The sequence below is a fragment of the Brienomyrus brachyistius genome, unplaced genomic scaffold (assembly GCF_023856365.1).
Source record: "Brienomyrus brachyistius isolate T26 unplaced genomic scaffold, BBRACH_0.4 scaffold51, whole genome shotgun sequence".
Classification (NCBI taxonomy): Eukaryota; Metazoa; Chordata; class Actinopteri; order Osteoglossiformes; family Mormyridae; genus Brienomyrus; species Brienomyrus brachyistius.
The window spans coordinates 813,510-830,999 of NW_026042326.1; the positions used below are offsets into that span (position 1 = coordinate 813,510).

At 41.0% G+C, this 17,490-nt stretch overlaps 2 protein-coding genes across 2 annotated transcripts; both read right to left on the bottom strand.

The window, feature by feature from the left end:
- Window positions 1–15: 15 nt before the first annotated feature.
- On the bottom strand, window positions 16–14,168 carry LOC125723772 (cell death regulator Aven-like). The gene is made up of 6 exons (XM_049000507.1): window positions 13,226–14,168; window positions 11,959–12,136; window positions 9,062–9,132; window positions 7,323–7,418; window positions 5,259–5,556; window positions 16–3,457 (listed from the first exon to the last, which is right to left on the bottom strand). The coding sequence occupies exons 1-6, from the start codon at window positions 13,397–13,399 to the stop codon at window positions 3,354–3,356; spliced, it is 921 nt and encodes a 306-aa protein (XP_048856464.1). The 5' UTR covers window positions 13,400–14,168; the 3' UTR covers window positions 16–3,353.
- Window positions 14,169–14,409: 241 nt separating this feature from the next.
- On the bottom strand, window positions 14,410–17,490 carry LOC125723771 (acyl-coenzyme A thioesterase 1-like). The gene is made up of 3 exons (XM_049000506.1): window positions 16,149–17,490; window positions 15,666–15,868; window positions 14,410–15,283 (listed from the first exon to the last, which is right to left on the bottom strand). The coding sequence occupies exons 1-3, from the start codon at window positions 16,663–16,665 to the stop codon at window positions 14,684–14,686; spliced, it is 1,320 nt and encodes a 439-aa protein (XP_048856463.1). The 5' UTR covers window positions 16,666–17,490; the 3' UTR covers window positions 14,410–14,683.

Genomic DNA, 17,490 nt, shown 5'->3' on the forward strand with positions numbered 1-17,490 from the left:
ATAAAAACGTAAAACTGTGAAACATTGAGCTTTTAATGATTTCAACAGCAAAAAGCGAGAAGATATTGGAAAATTTTTAACATTCAGACCCCAGACATATCAGCTTGAATTTTAAATCAAACATACAAAATATAAATGGTGGCCCAGGTCACAGGAGTGTGTTTGTTTAGTTCTTGCTAATTATCTGACCAATGATTTGTTGAGACCATTAAAAGCTTAATACTGGGCAATTGCTCAGCATTAATGATAAAATGATTTTCTTCTTTATCCTACAGCAATGTAGATATACAGCCAGGTCCATAAATATTGGGACATCGACACAATTCTAATCTTTTTGGCTCTATACACCACCACAATGGATTTGAAATGAAACGAACAAGATGTGCTTTAACTGCAGACTTTCAGCTTTAATTTGAGGGTATTTACATACAAATCAGGTGAACGGTGTAGGAATTACAGCAGTTTGTATATGTGCCTCCCACTTTTTAAGGGACCAAAAGTAATGGGACAAGTGGCTGCTCAGCTGTTCCATGGCCAGGTGTGTGTCATTCCCTCATTATCTAATTTACAAAGAGCATATAAAAGGTCTAGAGTTCATTTCAAGTGTGCTATTTGCATTTGGAATCTGTTGCTGTCAACTCTCAATATGAGATGCAAAGAGCTGTTACTATCAGTGAAGCAAGCCATCATTAGGCTGAAAAATAAAAACAAACCCATCAGAGAGATAGCAAATACATTAGGTGTAGCCAAATCAACTGTTTGGAACATTCTTAAAAAGAAAGATCGCACCGGTGAGCTCAGCAACACCAAAAGAGTTGCAAGACCACGGAAAACAACTGTGGTGGATGACCGAAGAAATCTTTCCCTGGTGAAGAAAAACCCCTTCAGAACAGTTGGCCATATCAAGAACACTCTCCAAGAGGTAGGTGTATGTGTGTCAAGGTCAACAATCAAGAGAAGACTTCACCAGAGTGAATACAGACGGTTCAACACAAGATGTAAACCATTGGTGAGCCTCAAAAACAGGAAGGCCAGATTAGAGTTTGCCAAGCAACATCTAAAAAAGCCTTTACAGTTCTGGAACAACATCCTATGGATAGATGAGACAAAGATCAACTTGCACCAGAGTAATGGGAAGAGAAGAGTACGGAGAAGGAAAGGAACTGCTCATGATCCAAAACATACCACATCATCAGTGAAGTATGGTGGTGGTAGTGTCATGGCGTGGGCATGTATGGCTGCCACTGGAACTGGTTCCTTTGTATTTATTGATAATGTGCCTGCTGACAAAAGTAGCAGGATGACTTCTGAAGTGTTTCGAGCAATATTATCTGCTCATATTCAGCCAAATGCTTCAGAACTCATTGGACGGCGCTTCATAGTGCAGATGGACAATGACCCGAAGCATACTGCGAAAGCAACCAAAGAGTTTTTTAAGGCAAAGAAGTGGAATGTTATGCAATGGCCAAGTCAATCACCTGACCTGAATCCCATTGAGCATGCATTTCACTTGCTGAAGACAAACTGAAGGGGAAATGCCCCAAAAACAAGCAGGAACAGAAGACAGTTGCAGTAGAGGCCTGGCAGAGCATCACTAGGGTTGTAACCCAGCGTTTGATGATGTCTGTGCATTCCAGACTTCAGGCTGTAATTGACTGCAAAGGATTTGCAACCAAGTATTAAAAAGTGAAAGTTTGATTTATGATTGCTAATTTGTCCCATTACTTTTTGTCCCTTAAAAAGTGGGAGGCACATATACAAACTGCTTTAATTCATATACCGTTCACCTGATTTGTATGTAAATACCTTCTAATTAAAGCTGAAAGTCTGCAGTTAAAGCACATCTTGTTCATTTAATTTCAAATCCATTGTGGTGGTGCATAGAGCCAAAAAGATTAGAATTGTGTCGATGTCCCAATATTTATGGACCTGACTCATACCTCCTACCCCTGACTCCTCTCATCAGGTACAACCCATTCAATGTACATAATTTTCTTGCCTAAGACTTTTGCACAAGTATCTTCTGGGATAATACTGCTACATTGTGACTCTTTTAAAAGGTTGTTTAGGCTCCATTTGACTCCCTGCAGCCCTTTACCCATTTTACCAAACTATTGCTTCCTATTGTGAGCCCTACATGTAGTTTCCAAACACCACAGACACCACTGTCTCCTGTGCGTTACCGCTCCCATTCTGGACAGTATTTAGCCAAATGCAGGCTAAAATCCAAACACATCTGGCAATATTTGTTGTACTGTGCCAGGTCCATTTTAAAGTATCTGGGACCTCAATACAAGACAGAACAGAGTAGCTGTAGTGATGAAAATACAAGCCAATTCTGATATAATTGAATTACGGTTCAGGTTAAAGTTGTACATATTTTGCTCAAATAAGTCCTTTTAGACACTGGCCACCAGGCTAGCTGACAACAGCAGCATCAAGGGAAACACTACACTAAGGGCCATGTTATAAAATAGCTTCTTCTCTCTGTGTTAGATGTGGTAGCTCCATACATAATTTTTCTTTAATTGCATGGGTTGTAGCTTTTATGGGGGCTCAAACCTCACATGCTAGCTACCCAATCAAGCTGATTTTTTAGAGGTAATTTAGCATCATGCAAGTGCTTTTGATGAAAAGACTGTGAATACAATGCATAATAGGCCATGTGAAAAGATCAAATTGAAAACCAGTGAAAAATCACTCTATGCAATGGTTACTAATATGTAAGTTCAGTCTAATGAAGCACAATAATAAAAAAAAAGAAATGAAATTAAACGAAACGAAATGCAAAATAAAGCTTGTTCAACTTTTCTTAAGAGAAAAGTAACATTCAGTTATTTTTGTAACATTACAACTTAACACTTTTTTGGTTCCATATGTGAAATCACAACATACATGATACTGAAGTGCAAAGCAATTCTGGAACTGCAAAATCCACCGTCATCCACCACAGTGAGACATGCTGTGCCATAGCACACATTTAAATATCCCAGTCTAAGGCATTAGACTATAATTTACTACATATGTGACATTCCAGTAAGGCCCAGTACTCTCACAGCATCACCTTAAATCCCACGTAACTGCAAGAAGGGGTCCTTTCCTGAGAGTTGCTGGCTGAAATTCCCCATACAACATTCTGCCAACCCTGTGACTGCGTATCTTGATCTCTCTCAAGCCAATGCAATTCTGACAGGAGACCAGTCAACGCATGCATATTCTACATACAAGAAATCCCTTTTGATCACGATTACTTAATACGCTATATGAAGAACTACATGTTATATGTCAAGCTTCAATAAATGCAAAGGATTTCTTTGGTATGTGCCCTCTTCAGTAAGGGTCCTCCTCAGCATTCAGGAGATCATACTGTCCAGCCAATCCTCCAGGTCCTCTTCTGTTTGAGCTGGCTTCTTCACTGGCTCTGGCTCCACAATTGTGTCCCCTACTGGAGGCCGCTCTGCATACCACACACACACACAGTTCTAACATTAGAATGCTATGCATAGACAAAGGGTGATGATACATGGGGCAGCTTATTGAGCAATGTTGCTCAGGCACATTCCCATTGATTATGGGCAACATATTTCTATTGGAAAGACTCTGATCAGCACTGGGAAACTTTCTGTGATCATCCTATTCCAGGTGAGCTGCCCTTTGTCTCACCTGGGGGGCAGTTTCCTGGGAATATTGCTCAAAAAGCTGCCCTGTGTATAATCACATAATGACTTTAGTGATTGGCTACTCATCACCCCTTGACAGCAGCCATGAGCTTGTTTCATGCACAAACACTGTGAATGTCTTTAGGTATGATGTTGGATAGTTAATTAAGGGTGTTGACTACGAATACAGAGGTGTATACATTCAGAAATGCCACAAATCCTTTTGGCTGGTGTAGCAGATAGACTGGTAAAACATTTGTCAATAACTTTTCTTCTTCAGCATTTTTTAGACTTAAGTATGCACATGGCAAAGGAGGTGAATAGCAAATTGTCTGGAAAGCCAACAGCATGTGCCTAGACTTGACATGCAAGCTGAAAATCTCAAATTTCAAACACAATTTAAAATATAACTTTGTACTGTTCCATTGCCAGCAGCGTATTCTATAAATGATTTTGTAAGAGCACAAAAGGTCTTATTGAGCTACAACAGACTATTTTATGCCATATGCTTCCATATTAGTTAAAATCTCTCTTTAGAATAAGAAAACATTCCTCAAGTCTACAATCAGCCAGAAATTATGCTTTGCCTTAATGTCTTAATGTGTTAATTATAATGTGAAGGAGGTATCATTTAGATCAGGGGTGCCCAACTTCAGTACTGGAGGGGCGGGGCCCTGTGAGTTCTTTCCCTGTTCCACCATAAATGATTCAGTTCAAGAGCTGTGTGGTAATTAGCACAAGGAGTTGAATCAGGTGTGTTAAATGAGGGGAAACCCAAAATTGTGCAGGGCTCCGGCCCTCCAGGACTGGAGTTGGGCACCCCTGATTTACATGGACTGTCTGGGGGTCCATGAGAACCAGGTTAGGAAACACTGTTTTAGAGTATAAAAAACTACAAGATGCCGATTGCATTTTATGGAACTATTCACCCCTAGATGAGCTCCACAAAACAGAACTTTTTTTGTCTCCAAACATTATTTATACCTGTTCTTACCACAAGGAATAACCAAATAGGTTTACTTTCAATCAAGAGACCATAAAAATAGTTTTAGATTTAACTTATGTTTAGACGTTACTTAATCTTAATGTTCTGTTTTGCACATGCAGTCCTGTTTCTGGACATTGGCAGCCGGTTACGGCCTCAAATGATACTTCTTCAAACAAATGCTTAGAAACTTTAACTTGTGCAAATCGTCAATCTCGTCACTTTTTCCCCCACTACTGGTTTGACCTGTGTTGGGTGTTTGCTACAAAAAGTAGGTTATGAACAATTACATTTTTACACAATAAGTACTACTTATTGTAATAGTTATACCATGATGGACCAATAGCAGTGATTTTAAAAATGCGTCATTAATTTAATATCAATGTCTAAAGTAATTCTTCTTATGCTGTATTAAGACTCGTGCATACAGATTAATTCCATGCTACATATGGTCTTACGGCATGAAAACACACATCTAGATTGGCTGAATATTTCTTCTGCAACTGTTCACTGGTCAGTGGTGCTATATTTGCAATATTACTAATAGAGAGAGCCAGTATCTGAGCACATGCACCACTAAAATACAGTCTGCCAGGATTTGCATGATTAAGTACCTGGAACTTCCACTGTTTGTTTGGATTCTGCTTCGGTGTTTTTCATGTTGGTGGCAGGATGCTGTAAATTCAGAAGGAAATCCAGCTCCTCATCGGCAACCTCTGGTTCTGATGAGGGTGCAGAGATCCCGCGTGGTGGAAGCCCTTGAATTTTGTGTGAGCCTGGTACAGCCACAGTAGGAGCGCCCAGGCCCCCAAAGCCTCGGTGAGCGGTGCCAGCGGCCTTAGGCTGTTCCGTCATGCACGCCTCCTGTCGGACCTTCAGCGGCTTTATGGGAAGCTCCGAGGGCATTGTCACCTGAGGCCAGACGGTGGAGTGAACAGCCATGGGATTCATTTACAATGTGACACAAGATGAAGGATGTGACTATAGTATTGGTGCAAAAAGGCAGGTGCATGAGCAGTGGGCAAATGGAGTGTACAAACACTTGACTATGATGTGTGCATCAAGCCAGAGTGAGGCTTAGATTCAAAACTAGAATAGCAGGCTTTAATGAGGACCATGGGAATCAGACTCTTCAATAATTTCTAAGAAGAATTATTGATATTATTAAATATGTCCTTAGTGCTAAATTCCAAACTCATTGTAAGCAAACACATTCTTTCTCACTAGTAGAAAGTAATTTCTAAGGAAGCCACTAAGTAAACAAGGCAAAATAAATACTGAAAGTATGCATTTCCCTGTGATGTGTGCAGGTCAAAACAAAGGACCTTCAGAATCTGCTGATCGCAAACCTGAGACCTAATAAAGCATTTAGCTGGTGGAGAGGGATTCTGCTGCGGTGTGAAAATTTCTGTGACCAAAATCGTGACCAGATCGTGACCAAAATGCTTGCATATACAAGCCATTTATTGAGCATGTAAGAGTTAAAATTTCACATGGTTGCATCTGTGCCAATGTATGATAATCATTAGGATGTTTTGCTTCTGCACAGGTACTGCGTTAAATTGTGACAAAGTGTTTTTTGTCTTCACTGGTTAAGTGTGTCTTTTTTTTTGAGTTGGTTTCTCCCTACCTGCAGGCGGGAGTTCGTACATATACACACACTAATAATATATGTGTGAAACAATGCCTTTAGCTGTGGTGTTAACATGCTCTGTAGCTGATGCCTGTGACTGTGGAACCTTGTACTTCTTACAGTAATTTAACTTTTCAGTACAGCTAATTTTACATTTTTAATAATGATTCCATACTGTAGTGCTCACAATGTGTACAATGATAACTTTGTACGTTCAGGGAGATCATTGAGATGGTTTATATGTTATACGCAAAAAATCTTGATATGGAATGCCAAAGTAATTTGACATGGAAAGTGTTCAGTACAGTATATGTTTAGAAATTGGTAATTTATACGTTTTATATTTCTGAAGGCTAGCAGACTGTTATGGATAGAGGTTAGTGGTGCCCAAGTATTATTTGCAAACTGTCACATTTGCAGGAATCTGTGCCCCTAACCCTCAGTAATGTGAAGGTGTTACTGTATCAAGTCTTGAGTCACTGTCAAACTTTCATCAATACAAAAACTAGAGTATGCAGAGTGGGACAATTATTCATCAGCATACAAGATCATTGTTTAATACCATGCTGCATTAAAAACAAAAGAAAAAACAAATGCGGCCAAATCATGTGCTGATGTGACCAACTGAGAAGGTTGGTAGCACCACTGCTACCACTGGAAACATTAATCTGGAGTCCTGACTTTAGGGAAAAGAAGCAGCAAATGACACCACCTGGCCTAACAACCTAAAGACCTCGAATGGCGTCGGACAGCACAGCCTGTGCATAAGACCCCAGGTTAGCTGGTGTATTTTGCCATTTAGCTACACCTTCCACATATTATATATAGAAGAATTGAGGCTGAACACCCCTGTTTAAGCCTAGACACGGCAAAATACACTGCACTTTATGACGTTCTATTACAAATTTTTTTTATTAAAATTTAAAAAAATCTTTGCATTACAAAAAAGGTAGAACTAAAGATTAAGTTTTGTTATACGATTCAGAATTAAAGGGAAAACCATTCTGACAATTTAACTCAAGTAATATGACACTTCAATCCCTACCTGGGCAAGTTCTGGCTCCAGGTTCAGTTTGTGGCAGAGCGGGAGCAGCTGGAGGGACTGAGCGACGGCCTGGATGTCCATGAACAAGATGCCCATCTGCCAAAACATCAGCCACCATGACTGGATGGGGTGACAGCATTGGCTGGCCATCACACTAGTACAGACTGCAGTTTGAGCCAGAGCACTAAGGTCTCTATTCTGAAGCACACTACATGTTACTTTATACTGCTTCTTAGGCTATGGCAGGGTGATATGACTGAAAGACAATATCTCAATATTTATGCCACTGTATTGATATTCTGTGTGTCTGTGTTCCATTCTAGATACATACGATTTCTGGGTGTGCGTCTGTGAATAATATATATTTTTTGCAAACTGCAGCCTGGTTCGTCTCTGTTTCTCATTAATGAAGGGCTTCTTCCTTGTTTCATTGGACTTCAGTTCTGCTTCTAGAAGCCTGATACAAACTGTCCTAGCAGTGCACCTCACACCTGCACGATTCCTTTTGGAGATCACTTGATGTCATCCTATGATTCATGAGAATCTGTCAGATAAGTTAATGGTTATCTCTGGCATTAGAATGTCGCTACCGCCCTTTACCTGGCAGGCTTCTGGTCGTTCTCAGTGTCTCCTGCTTCAGTTTCTTCTTGTGCACTGTTGTGTTAGAAATTTTGAACTTAAAAGCAACCTACTGCTCAGCATAGCCTGCAGAACTATGATTAAAACAGGATTTAATAATGCAGATTTGTTTAAAAATATAGAGGTCTGTGTATATATAGGGATAGTTCTTTTTTCGTTATGTTTCACTTTTTTCAGCACGCATTTTTCTTGATGGTACGCGTGTTATACTCTGCAATGTTTCCTTTCCTTTGCTCTGCATTTCCCTTTGCGTTTCACTATCTGGCCTCTTTTGGACACAGTGTGAGTCGATGAGGCTGTGTGGAGTAGTCGGCGGGGCTTTGTGGGGGTGTCTGTCAGTACCTGATCCCTGATCCGTACCACCTACCTGATTTGTCTGCGCATGCACAGCATTTTCAAGCATGTGTACAGCACGTTACATTTTCTGGCATTGTCAGTGCATACATCTCACTGCATTTTCTGGCACTGCCCGATCCGTTTTCCAGCCATTGTACGACTAACTGTGTTGTCTCCACAATAAACAAACTGATATAACAATACATTATCAAGTTATTTTGTATGGAAAAATGTATCGAATATGACAAAATTCTATATATCGCCCAGCCCTATCTTAGGCCCTATTTATACTTGGTCTTAAAATGCATCTTGGGTTATCTAATCACAAGAAGAAAATGAAGACACATCGCCGTGTCTATCATGTCTCCACGTGACCACTTGTGTTTCGTTACTGCCCCATGCACTGCTGTTGTGCCATATTATTGTGACATCTGTGTTGGGGACGCATTCATAATACATTAGCGCTTACACTACAAAAGATGCATGGTCAAATGCATCCCAGACCACCTTGGTAAGTAATTTGAGTGACAAGATAACAATGCTTCTTGGTGGTCGTTTACACTTGTATGTAGTGCTGTCCGCTTGCGATTTGATTGCCCAAGACGCATTTTAAAATCAAGTGTAAACAGTCAGTATGCAAAAACCAGTTGGAAACCAGTTAAATTTTAATTATATTTTCAGCAAATTCAAGAAGGCAAAGTGTCTCTCAGATATAATATTTTTATGACAAAAAGCTATGCTAGCCAAATAAAATGAACTCATGCCTGATTGTTAGCCAGTGAATCCAGCTCCCAATCCTTCTCTTCGGCAAACTGGAACTGTGTGTAGGAATCACCTGGAAAATAAAAGAAACAAGAGGTTATTAACAGGTAACAAAAAACATCTACAATTCCCGTCATAGAAGAGCGACCATTAAGCACACGATGAAAGTCTGTCCTGCTCAGAACCCTCTACTGGCCCCTTCACAGCAGAGCCGGTGCCCATGCTGAGTCTAAATTCTGGCCCGTTTGCCTCATTTGCACCAAAAACAACAGCGGTGTGGGGCCGATATATCAGGGCCGTACCTCATTTTTCTGACCCCGAAAGACTGCTGGGCCAGAGTTGGGAGCACGTTAGAGTTGTCAGAGCGGAAAACAAAAGTTTATGAAGCAATGCAGAGTGAACTGGAGAAGGCAGGAGTTATCAAAATAATGGAGCAAGCCGTAAACAAGTTTAAAAAAATGAAAATGTATACAATAATTCTAAAACAAAGCTAAAAACAGCAGTGCTGGCTGCCTTAAAAAGCAAATACCATGGAAACATACCTGCTAAGCAGGTGACTGGAGCATTGAACTCCGCGACCGCTTTGGAGGAATTAGGTAAGTTGCTATTGTTGCGTTTCCTTATAATGTGAGTACAGTCAAACCTCGGCTTACAAGTAACTTGGTTTGCAAGTGTTTCGCAAGACGAGCAAAATTTTTAATAATTTTTAACTTGATAAACGATTGAGGTGTTGCAATACGAGTATTACATAAATGCTTTGCCTGCCTATCTTCATGTAATCACAGCTGAGCCGATGGTTCTCGCTCTCTCACTATGGGATTCTGATACATAACATACAGCTATCTACTTTGTTACAGCAATGAAAATAAGTCATTGGCAGATGTACTCAAATGACTCGCAGGACACTCAGAAATACTGAATGAACTTTGTCGGGGTAAACCGAGAAACAATAAATTATTAAGCTAAAAATAATGTAAACATTTGCAGTAGTTGGTTCAGGAATTCCAGGGCAGTCCAAAGTCACCTGGAGGGGATGGTGTGCAGATCTATGCCTGTAAGGTCCTTAGGTCAAGTCTCATGCTCGGCATGAGAAGTCGCATTACCGCTGGACTCTGGAACAAGGCCTTCACCCCTGAAAAATGCTTCAGGGGCACCAAAGAAATAGCTGACCCTTACTCAGACCCCAAGCTTCACATTCACTCGCATATGTCTGTGTGCAGACCGAGACAGCTAAACTGAATTCTACTGTACTTGCTACCTCTACAAAAGAGATGAAATGTATTACCACAATTATACTGACCAAAATTATCACTATTATCAGTATTACTGCGATATTGTTAAAATTCAGCAGGGGATAGATCATTGCATGCCAGGTGCCAATGGAGTTGCCGGGCCTTGTGACGGGTGCCAGCCAAAAAGGTACACTATTCTAGTCCCTGCAGAGTATTCAGGGTCTTCTACCCTGTAGCATACCCATTGGAACTCCCCCCCGGGAGTTGAACTTAATCTTGTTGCTTGTAGCCATGCCCACTTGTTTTTATTGGTCATTTCCACAGATTGGTCAGTAAGCCACAAGCCTCATGCAACTCCACAGTCCCCATATCTTCAGCGTGGAGCTGCTCAATGCTCACAAGAAGTAGGCATAGACTGCGACTATTAAACCAATCTCACACCCTCTCATTTAGGAAACCCATGAGAATCACAAGCGGCATAAGCCTTTAAGTGCATTGCTCCACAGTCAAACCCGAACCTGCAGTGTTTCTACTGAAACCAAGGTTCAGCAGTTGGGTGGAGTCTCATTTCCAGCCATGGAAGCCTCTGACCACCACAACGACTTCAGCTGCAGTTCCAGGCTCTGCCAGAAATTCCTATCGCTACCTCTTCATGAGACAGTATATCTAGAACAGTGGTTCTCTAACTTTTTTTAATCCAAGGACCCCCCTGTGTCCAGAAAAACATGTTTGGGCCCCCCTGACCAGGTTATGATATTGTTTCTCTTGCATGCATTCTGCAATTATGACAAAAATTGCCAGAACAGTGATCCCCCGCCTATTGCGGAAGTTACATTCCACACCCATCAGCGATAGGTGAAGATCCGCGATATAGGAAGATCATATAAACAAACATCTTTTTATGGTTTACGCCTTAATATACCCCTCGAACACACTTTAAACACATGTAAACTTATTAAAGCAACACATATGATATGTGGATGTCGGGCAAAGGATATGAGTAACATAATAATAATATGTAATGTATATGTATCTGATTCCGTTTTAACGATGGCTTTATCAGGAGTTGCTGCCACCCTCTTTCCCGTTGAATAAAGGAAAGTGATGCAGTGGCTCATATTCTTTTCATCCTTCTTCATATATCATACCGTCGATTCATTCAAGCCATAATGGCAAGCGATTCAAATTTGATTAATTCCACAGCTGTATTAGAAATGATTAAAAAAATTTAAGAACCAGGAATTCGATAAAACATCTGAATTACGGTTCGGTTAAGAAGGCAATTCACTTATTAGCGGAATCAGTATTTTTCCGCACCGCAAATGTAACATTTTCCTTGGGTTTCACGTGTTTGCTGTTTGTGGGCCTATACGCCTTCTTGGGCCACCTCTGATTGGTGAGCATGACTGGCCCGCGAGAAGCATCGCACTTGTGATTGGTGAGAATGACACACACAGGGATCACAGCATGAATTTGTAAAACTATTCTCACAGCAGTTTTAAACCCTGAGCCCAACGTGGTGTATAATGTGTATCCTTAATCGCAGCCTTTGCGATTTGCTAAAATCGATTCGATTTGAAATCGATAAATCGTCCAGCCCTACAGGAGACCTAACTATATGGTTGTGGATAGAGCTCATATCATAGGCAAGCAAAGGGAACACAAACCTGCTGAAGCAAGCAGAGCGTGGTAGTCTGCTCCCCGCTGTGTGGGCTGCTCCTCGTTCCGCTCACTCTCCTCCGCAGCCTCATAACGGCTCCAGTTGGACTCCAGCTTTCTCTTGGAGAAAACTGCAGCAGCTTCATCTTCAACATCTTCCAGGTTGTTAGCATCATCTTGGATCTTCTGAACGATCAACAAAACAAAATTCATGAGTTCCTTGCTGTCACCTGTGCATATATCTGAGCGGACCAGTAGACAAGCATCCTTCTGTTAATTAAAAACAAAAGTAATGTCGTGATTTTAAATAAAATCTAGTAAATGAAAAAAAAAACACATGTAAAACCTGTAAGCATACTCTCCTGTCCAGATCACAAATGTATATGGAAAAGCTATTCCCAAACGACTTTTAAGAATTAATGATGTTTAAACCGATACTTATTCCTCTTGCCTTATTTTTTTGACTAACCGTGGGACAGTGGAGCTTAGTAGTCAGATAACTGGTTGGGGACAATCTGTAAGGAACACATGACACGTTTAAGATATCCCAGGGTCTGGCGTATTACTCACGCTCACCTAAAAAAATCTTACGGGAAATCTACACAGACGCTCCTCTACTTACGAACGAAATACGTTCCGAACGACCATTAGTAACTTAAAATATTCGTAAGTCGTTATTCAACATCATTTTAAGGGTATACACAAGTACAAGGAACTAGGATGCTGGGAGGACGCACGTCACGCTGCTGCACGGCGGGAATAGCGGCCAGAACTCGTAGTAGGAGGAATTGGTGCACAGAAAAAAAAAATCGATGTTGCACACAGGAAACGGGAGCCTAACGAACACAATTTGGACTTACAGCCCACTTCGTTCGTATATGTGAAAGTTCCTAAATTGAAATGTCGTAATTAAAGGAGCGTCCGTATTATTCCATTATAAACTTGAAACCAGCTACATTAAAAGCGTTGGGGTAGTTTCGTAGTCCTACAGACAATTTACAAGGTAATAAAGCTATTACATACGTGTGTGTTCAGTACTGTCTAAAACTGAAAATCTCACTCCAGCCAGCTTAACAGAGTAGGCAACCCTGTTAACGTTTTCCAGTTTTTAATCAGGGATTTTAACTCATGTTTACGTGGGAAAGAGATCCCAGTGTCTCAAAACTAACGGAATCACAAGGTTTAGATAAGAAAAAACTTTAGGCGGCCTATCCATGTTTAATGTTAAGGCATAAATATTGTTAGATAGTCAAGCAATATCTGTCTCCGTTTTACCGGCTCCGCCTCCGGTGCCCGTCGCCCCCTGCCCCGATGGTCTCTTCTCTCCCTTCCTCGGTGGGTGCCCCTTCCTCGTCCTCTGTACTCCCCCGGCATCACCTTTTCAACCCCTCCATCACCACCTCTCCTTCTATTACTATCCCCTCGCCCCCGCCTTGGTCGTGCCTCCATTCAGCCACGGCAAAATGTGGCTGCTTACTTCAGCGTGGCAGATACAGCAGCACGAGTTCCGTCATTCTTATTCACTGAATAAGTTTTGCAGCTTCGTTACACAGCGCCACCTAAGGTGGCGGACCACAAAGAAGTGACTACCGGGTGGGGTCACGTCAATCACACAAGAGGCTTGTTTTCTGGGGGATAGGCAGTGTTAAATGAGAATTCATATCATTTAATTGACAGTTTAGGATACAGAAAGTTAAGTGGATCTATTATATGAATGTGCCTTACTGAATGAATTTAGGTCTACACCATAAGAACATTACAGAGCAGCAAAATATTATGGGTATGAAGTATGTAACTTAATGTTATTTGTAACCATATATAAAGAGGTAAGGAGCATGTGCTGATTAAAGTGTGTTGCTGCACCCACTACCTCAGGGATGAGCATCTGAGTGCAGCCATGTGGTGGGTGATACCTCAGCCCCACACTAATCTAAATGGACCAGTGTTAGGTTTTTTCCAGTGGCCAGCTAACAACCAACTACACTTGTGATATTACTGATATTACTATTATTACTGATACTGTCCCCTTCATAAGCTGTTTATTTTTTTTATTAATGACATCATGTGAAATGTTACTTTGCCCAGTCTAGCCCATTAGGCATAATACCAAAGAAATCTAACCTTTGACATGACCAGTGTAGCCTAGCCTACGCTTATATTTAACATGACTCATACACTCCAAATGCTATAGCAGGTCACAGTTTTGGAACGTTTTCTACAGATAATGATCACTGTTTTGTCTTACCAAAGGATAAGCTGCCTGCACACCCTCCTTCACAATGCTGCAGGATCACACGCACACAACGTGAATTCAAGCTGCTGTCAGTGGAATGCGGTTCCCAAGTGGCTCATCCTCTATCATGCTCCTACTGAATGTGCAAGCTCCCTCTCTGTTTGAGAGCAACACAGCATCACACACCAGCAGGGTAAAATTCATACAAAACAATAAAAACATGATGTTTTGGCTACATAGGACTATATTTATTACAATATGTAATTTTATTATAACTGACCAAGCAGACACCTCACAGTAAAGTATTAAAGTACTGCGTAATAATACAGATTTTTTTTTCCATGTAGGATTGGCATCTCAATTTGACCACTGAGCTGCAATAACATGGCATCATTATAAATGCTTTTCAAAAGCGATCAAGATAAAAGAATGTTACAAGCAAGTTGTGAATACTAATGTGCACGCAATAAGAAAGACAGTGTTGGTGACACATCCACATGTTACAATACAGCTTTATGGGAACCACTAGCAAGATGCTCCTGGAAAAACACCTGAATTCTTCTCCAAAGTTCCAAGTGTGCATCTGCATGGCCCTTTGCATTACCCCCATATGCCACAACTTTGCCTACAACAGGATGAATACCAAAAGGATAATGTGGCATGTAGGGAACTTCCAGGAAGTGGCCTGCCTTTGGATACTTTATAACCTCGAAGTTGTTTTTCCCGTGAACCTTCAGTCGTGTGGCAGCCTGCTCTGCAAAGAGGCAGCTGTTCCAATTTTTGTCATCCTCAGATGCCACAAGGAGGAACCTGCAACTGGCCCTTTCAACAGGGATAATGGTAGATCGACTTCTCTCTGCCATGGGGTCAGTCACAGACTCCCGCACATCCAGAATTCCAGGTTGTGCTAAGGTTATTTTGCTGAAATCAGGGATGAGTGGAGGGATGACCATGTCTTTGTAGTGCAAAGGTAACATGACATTGGCATTGCAGCCATTGATCCAAACAGTGGCAGACACACCAGGGAGCAATGAGGCTATTGACAAGGCCAGATCTGCACCTTTGGAGATTGAAATAATCCCAACTCCAGGACCTCTGACCTATTGTTGAAAGAACAAAACCACATCACATGACATTTAGAAAGAAACAGCTGTTTTTCTAAAGTGCAAGGTGCTGGTTTGCTCATCAGTGTACTTATATTTAATGTATTCGACAGGGCAGTGACTTCTCAGTCTTAAAAAAAAATATCAGTCTGTTATATATCTGAAAATATGTATTTAAGTTGACCTGTCAGAAAAATCTTACAAAAGGTTAACACAAAAATAGTTTGAAATTAACAATTCAATACTTTCTATCAATTTCTTTAAAGGCACGTTAAACGTAATGTCTCATATATGGTGTTGCAGAATTTACCAGGTATGCCAAAGCAAAATTATGCATATAGCCTATTAAAATATCGTGGCATACAGATTTTTCACCAACCTCAGGCTGACTCCGGAGAAACATCAGGGCTTCTTCAAAGTATTCCAGATCAAAATGGCTGACAGACTTGGGCAAATCGCCATAATTGTAGTACGCCAGACACAAAACCACATAGCCTTTGTTTGCTAGCAGGCTTCCCCGCGTCTCTGTCAAGCCACCACCGAATGTGTACAAATCAAGAACCCCTGGGAATGGACCAGGTCCTGATACACAGAAAAAGCAGTAATCAGATTACACCTCTCTCTCGGTGTCACAAGCCGTGACAAAACGTGTCTTGGGTGAGCCGATCACATGTAGACAGCCGAGACAACTGCGCTCAGTAATAGTGACCTGCATTTTCAGGTAATTCAAGAAGGCAAATTACCTGTCTTTTTAGTAATATTATTACGACAAAAGCTGTTAGCCAAATAAAATGAATTCGTGCCCCTGCTTATTAGCCATTTATATTCACAGACAAAAAGAAAGGCATTCGGGAAAACTAACCCGGTGGTACAAACAAGGTTCCCCGTATTCTTCCAACTTTTACGGGTAACCTGCGAGTTCCTTTCGCCATGAATCCTCTTTCCACAGTTTCACTTGCAAGTGCATGTCCCAAATCCGAGCCATTAATTACTTCGATATTGACCAGAAGGTAACTCGATGCGTCCTTAATCATAAGTCTGGAGCAGGGTTTTTCTGGCGTCATAGACCAGAACAGTCCCATAGGTTCAATGCCTGTGTAGCTGCCACCCAGAGAACTTGAGGTTCCTAAATCAACAGTACCGCTGAAGTCTGCGTTATATGCAGCAGATGACTTAAAAAGTACGCCTCTGTCATCAGTTAGCTTGGCTCTCAGCTCCACTCGCTGCTCCGGAATAAGACCGTCCACTTTTATTTGCAGCGGCTCATCAAAGAGACTCTTGCGGCTTGGAAGAATCTGCAAACGAGGCCGAAAATCCATTACAGTTGGTGTACTATAAAACGATCGACTAAAACGACGTAGTATTCTATAGATCCGCATCTTCAGAGCTAGCCTTCTTAACTCTTCTTCACGTGGAAAACCATTGGAGTGAAACAGTGTCCGTAATTTTGCTGCCCCTTTGCGACTTGGAAGTTTAATGCTTGCATTTTAGTCTCTGATGCAGCTTCTGTATTTCACCTTAGTAAAATTTTAAAAGGAGTTTTTACAAAAAGTATTCTTAAACTATGACAAGAAACGCTACAAATATTAATAAATGGACTTTGCATAATAAAAAATTATATACGCCCAATTAGAAAGTACCAGTATTGTTCAAAACTTTTCTCTTATTTTTCTTAAAAGAAAATGCAAACAAGCAAACAGTGAGCACGGCTCCACGGAGGGAGAGTGAGAAAAAAATAGTATAGCAAAGAAAGGAAGCATATGTTATTTATACATCTCATTATTATTATTATTAGTAGTAGTATTTGAGTAAATGTTCCGATCTTATACGCATGAGCGTATATTAAAATTAAATATTCTCGTACCTGTCATTAGCCCTTATTTTTACAGTGTGTTGTATACGGAACAGACCAGGGAGACGGAGAATCGAGGGATTTATTGTAGCACGCACGCACAAACAAACAAAACGGACGTCACACTTCAATGTCCGGACTGGGGAAAACATACCTAACGCAGACTTAAATACATATGACTAATGACAGCAACACAAAACAGCTGGTACATACGGGGAATCCACACAAGGACACTGTGTAGTTGTTACTTGTTTTGGCTGGTAATAACTCATATAATTGCGCACTTGCACAGAAGCATCCCATCCATCCATCCATCCGTCCATTTTCCAAACCGCTTATCCTACTGGGTCGT

What these genes read in the sequence shown, in the direction of transcription:
- LOC125723772 (XM_049000507.1), bottom strand. Translation starts at nt 13,399, where the DNA reads ATGGAGGCACGACCAAGGCGGGGGCGAGGGGATAGTAATAGAAGGAGA. An exon ending in CGCTCTGCTTGCTTCAGCAG is followed by an intron (nt 9,133 to 11,958) that starts GTTTGTGTTCCC and finishes TTTATTTTCCAG; the next exon opens with GTGATTCCTACACACAGTTC. An exon ending in ACAAACAGTGGAAGTTCCAG is followed by an intron (nt 3,458 to 5,258) that starts GTACTTAATCAT and finishes TGTGGTATGCAG; the next exon opens with AGCGGCCTCCAGTAGGGGAC.
- LOC125723771 (XM_049000506.1), bottom strand. Translation starts at nt 16,665, where the DNA reads ATGCGGATCTATAGAATACTACGTCGTTTTAGTCGATCGTTTTATAGT. An exon ending in AACCTTGTTTGTACCACCGG is followed by an intron (nt 15,869 to 16,148) that starts GTTAGTTTTCCC and finishes TCTGTGTATCAG; the next exon opens with GACCTGGTCCATTCCCAGGG. An exon ending in TTCTCCGGAGTCAGCCTGAG is followed by an intron (nt 15,284 to 15,665) that starts GTTGGTGAAAAA and finishes TTTCAACAATAG; the next exon opens with GTCAGAGGTCCTGGAGTTGG.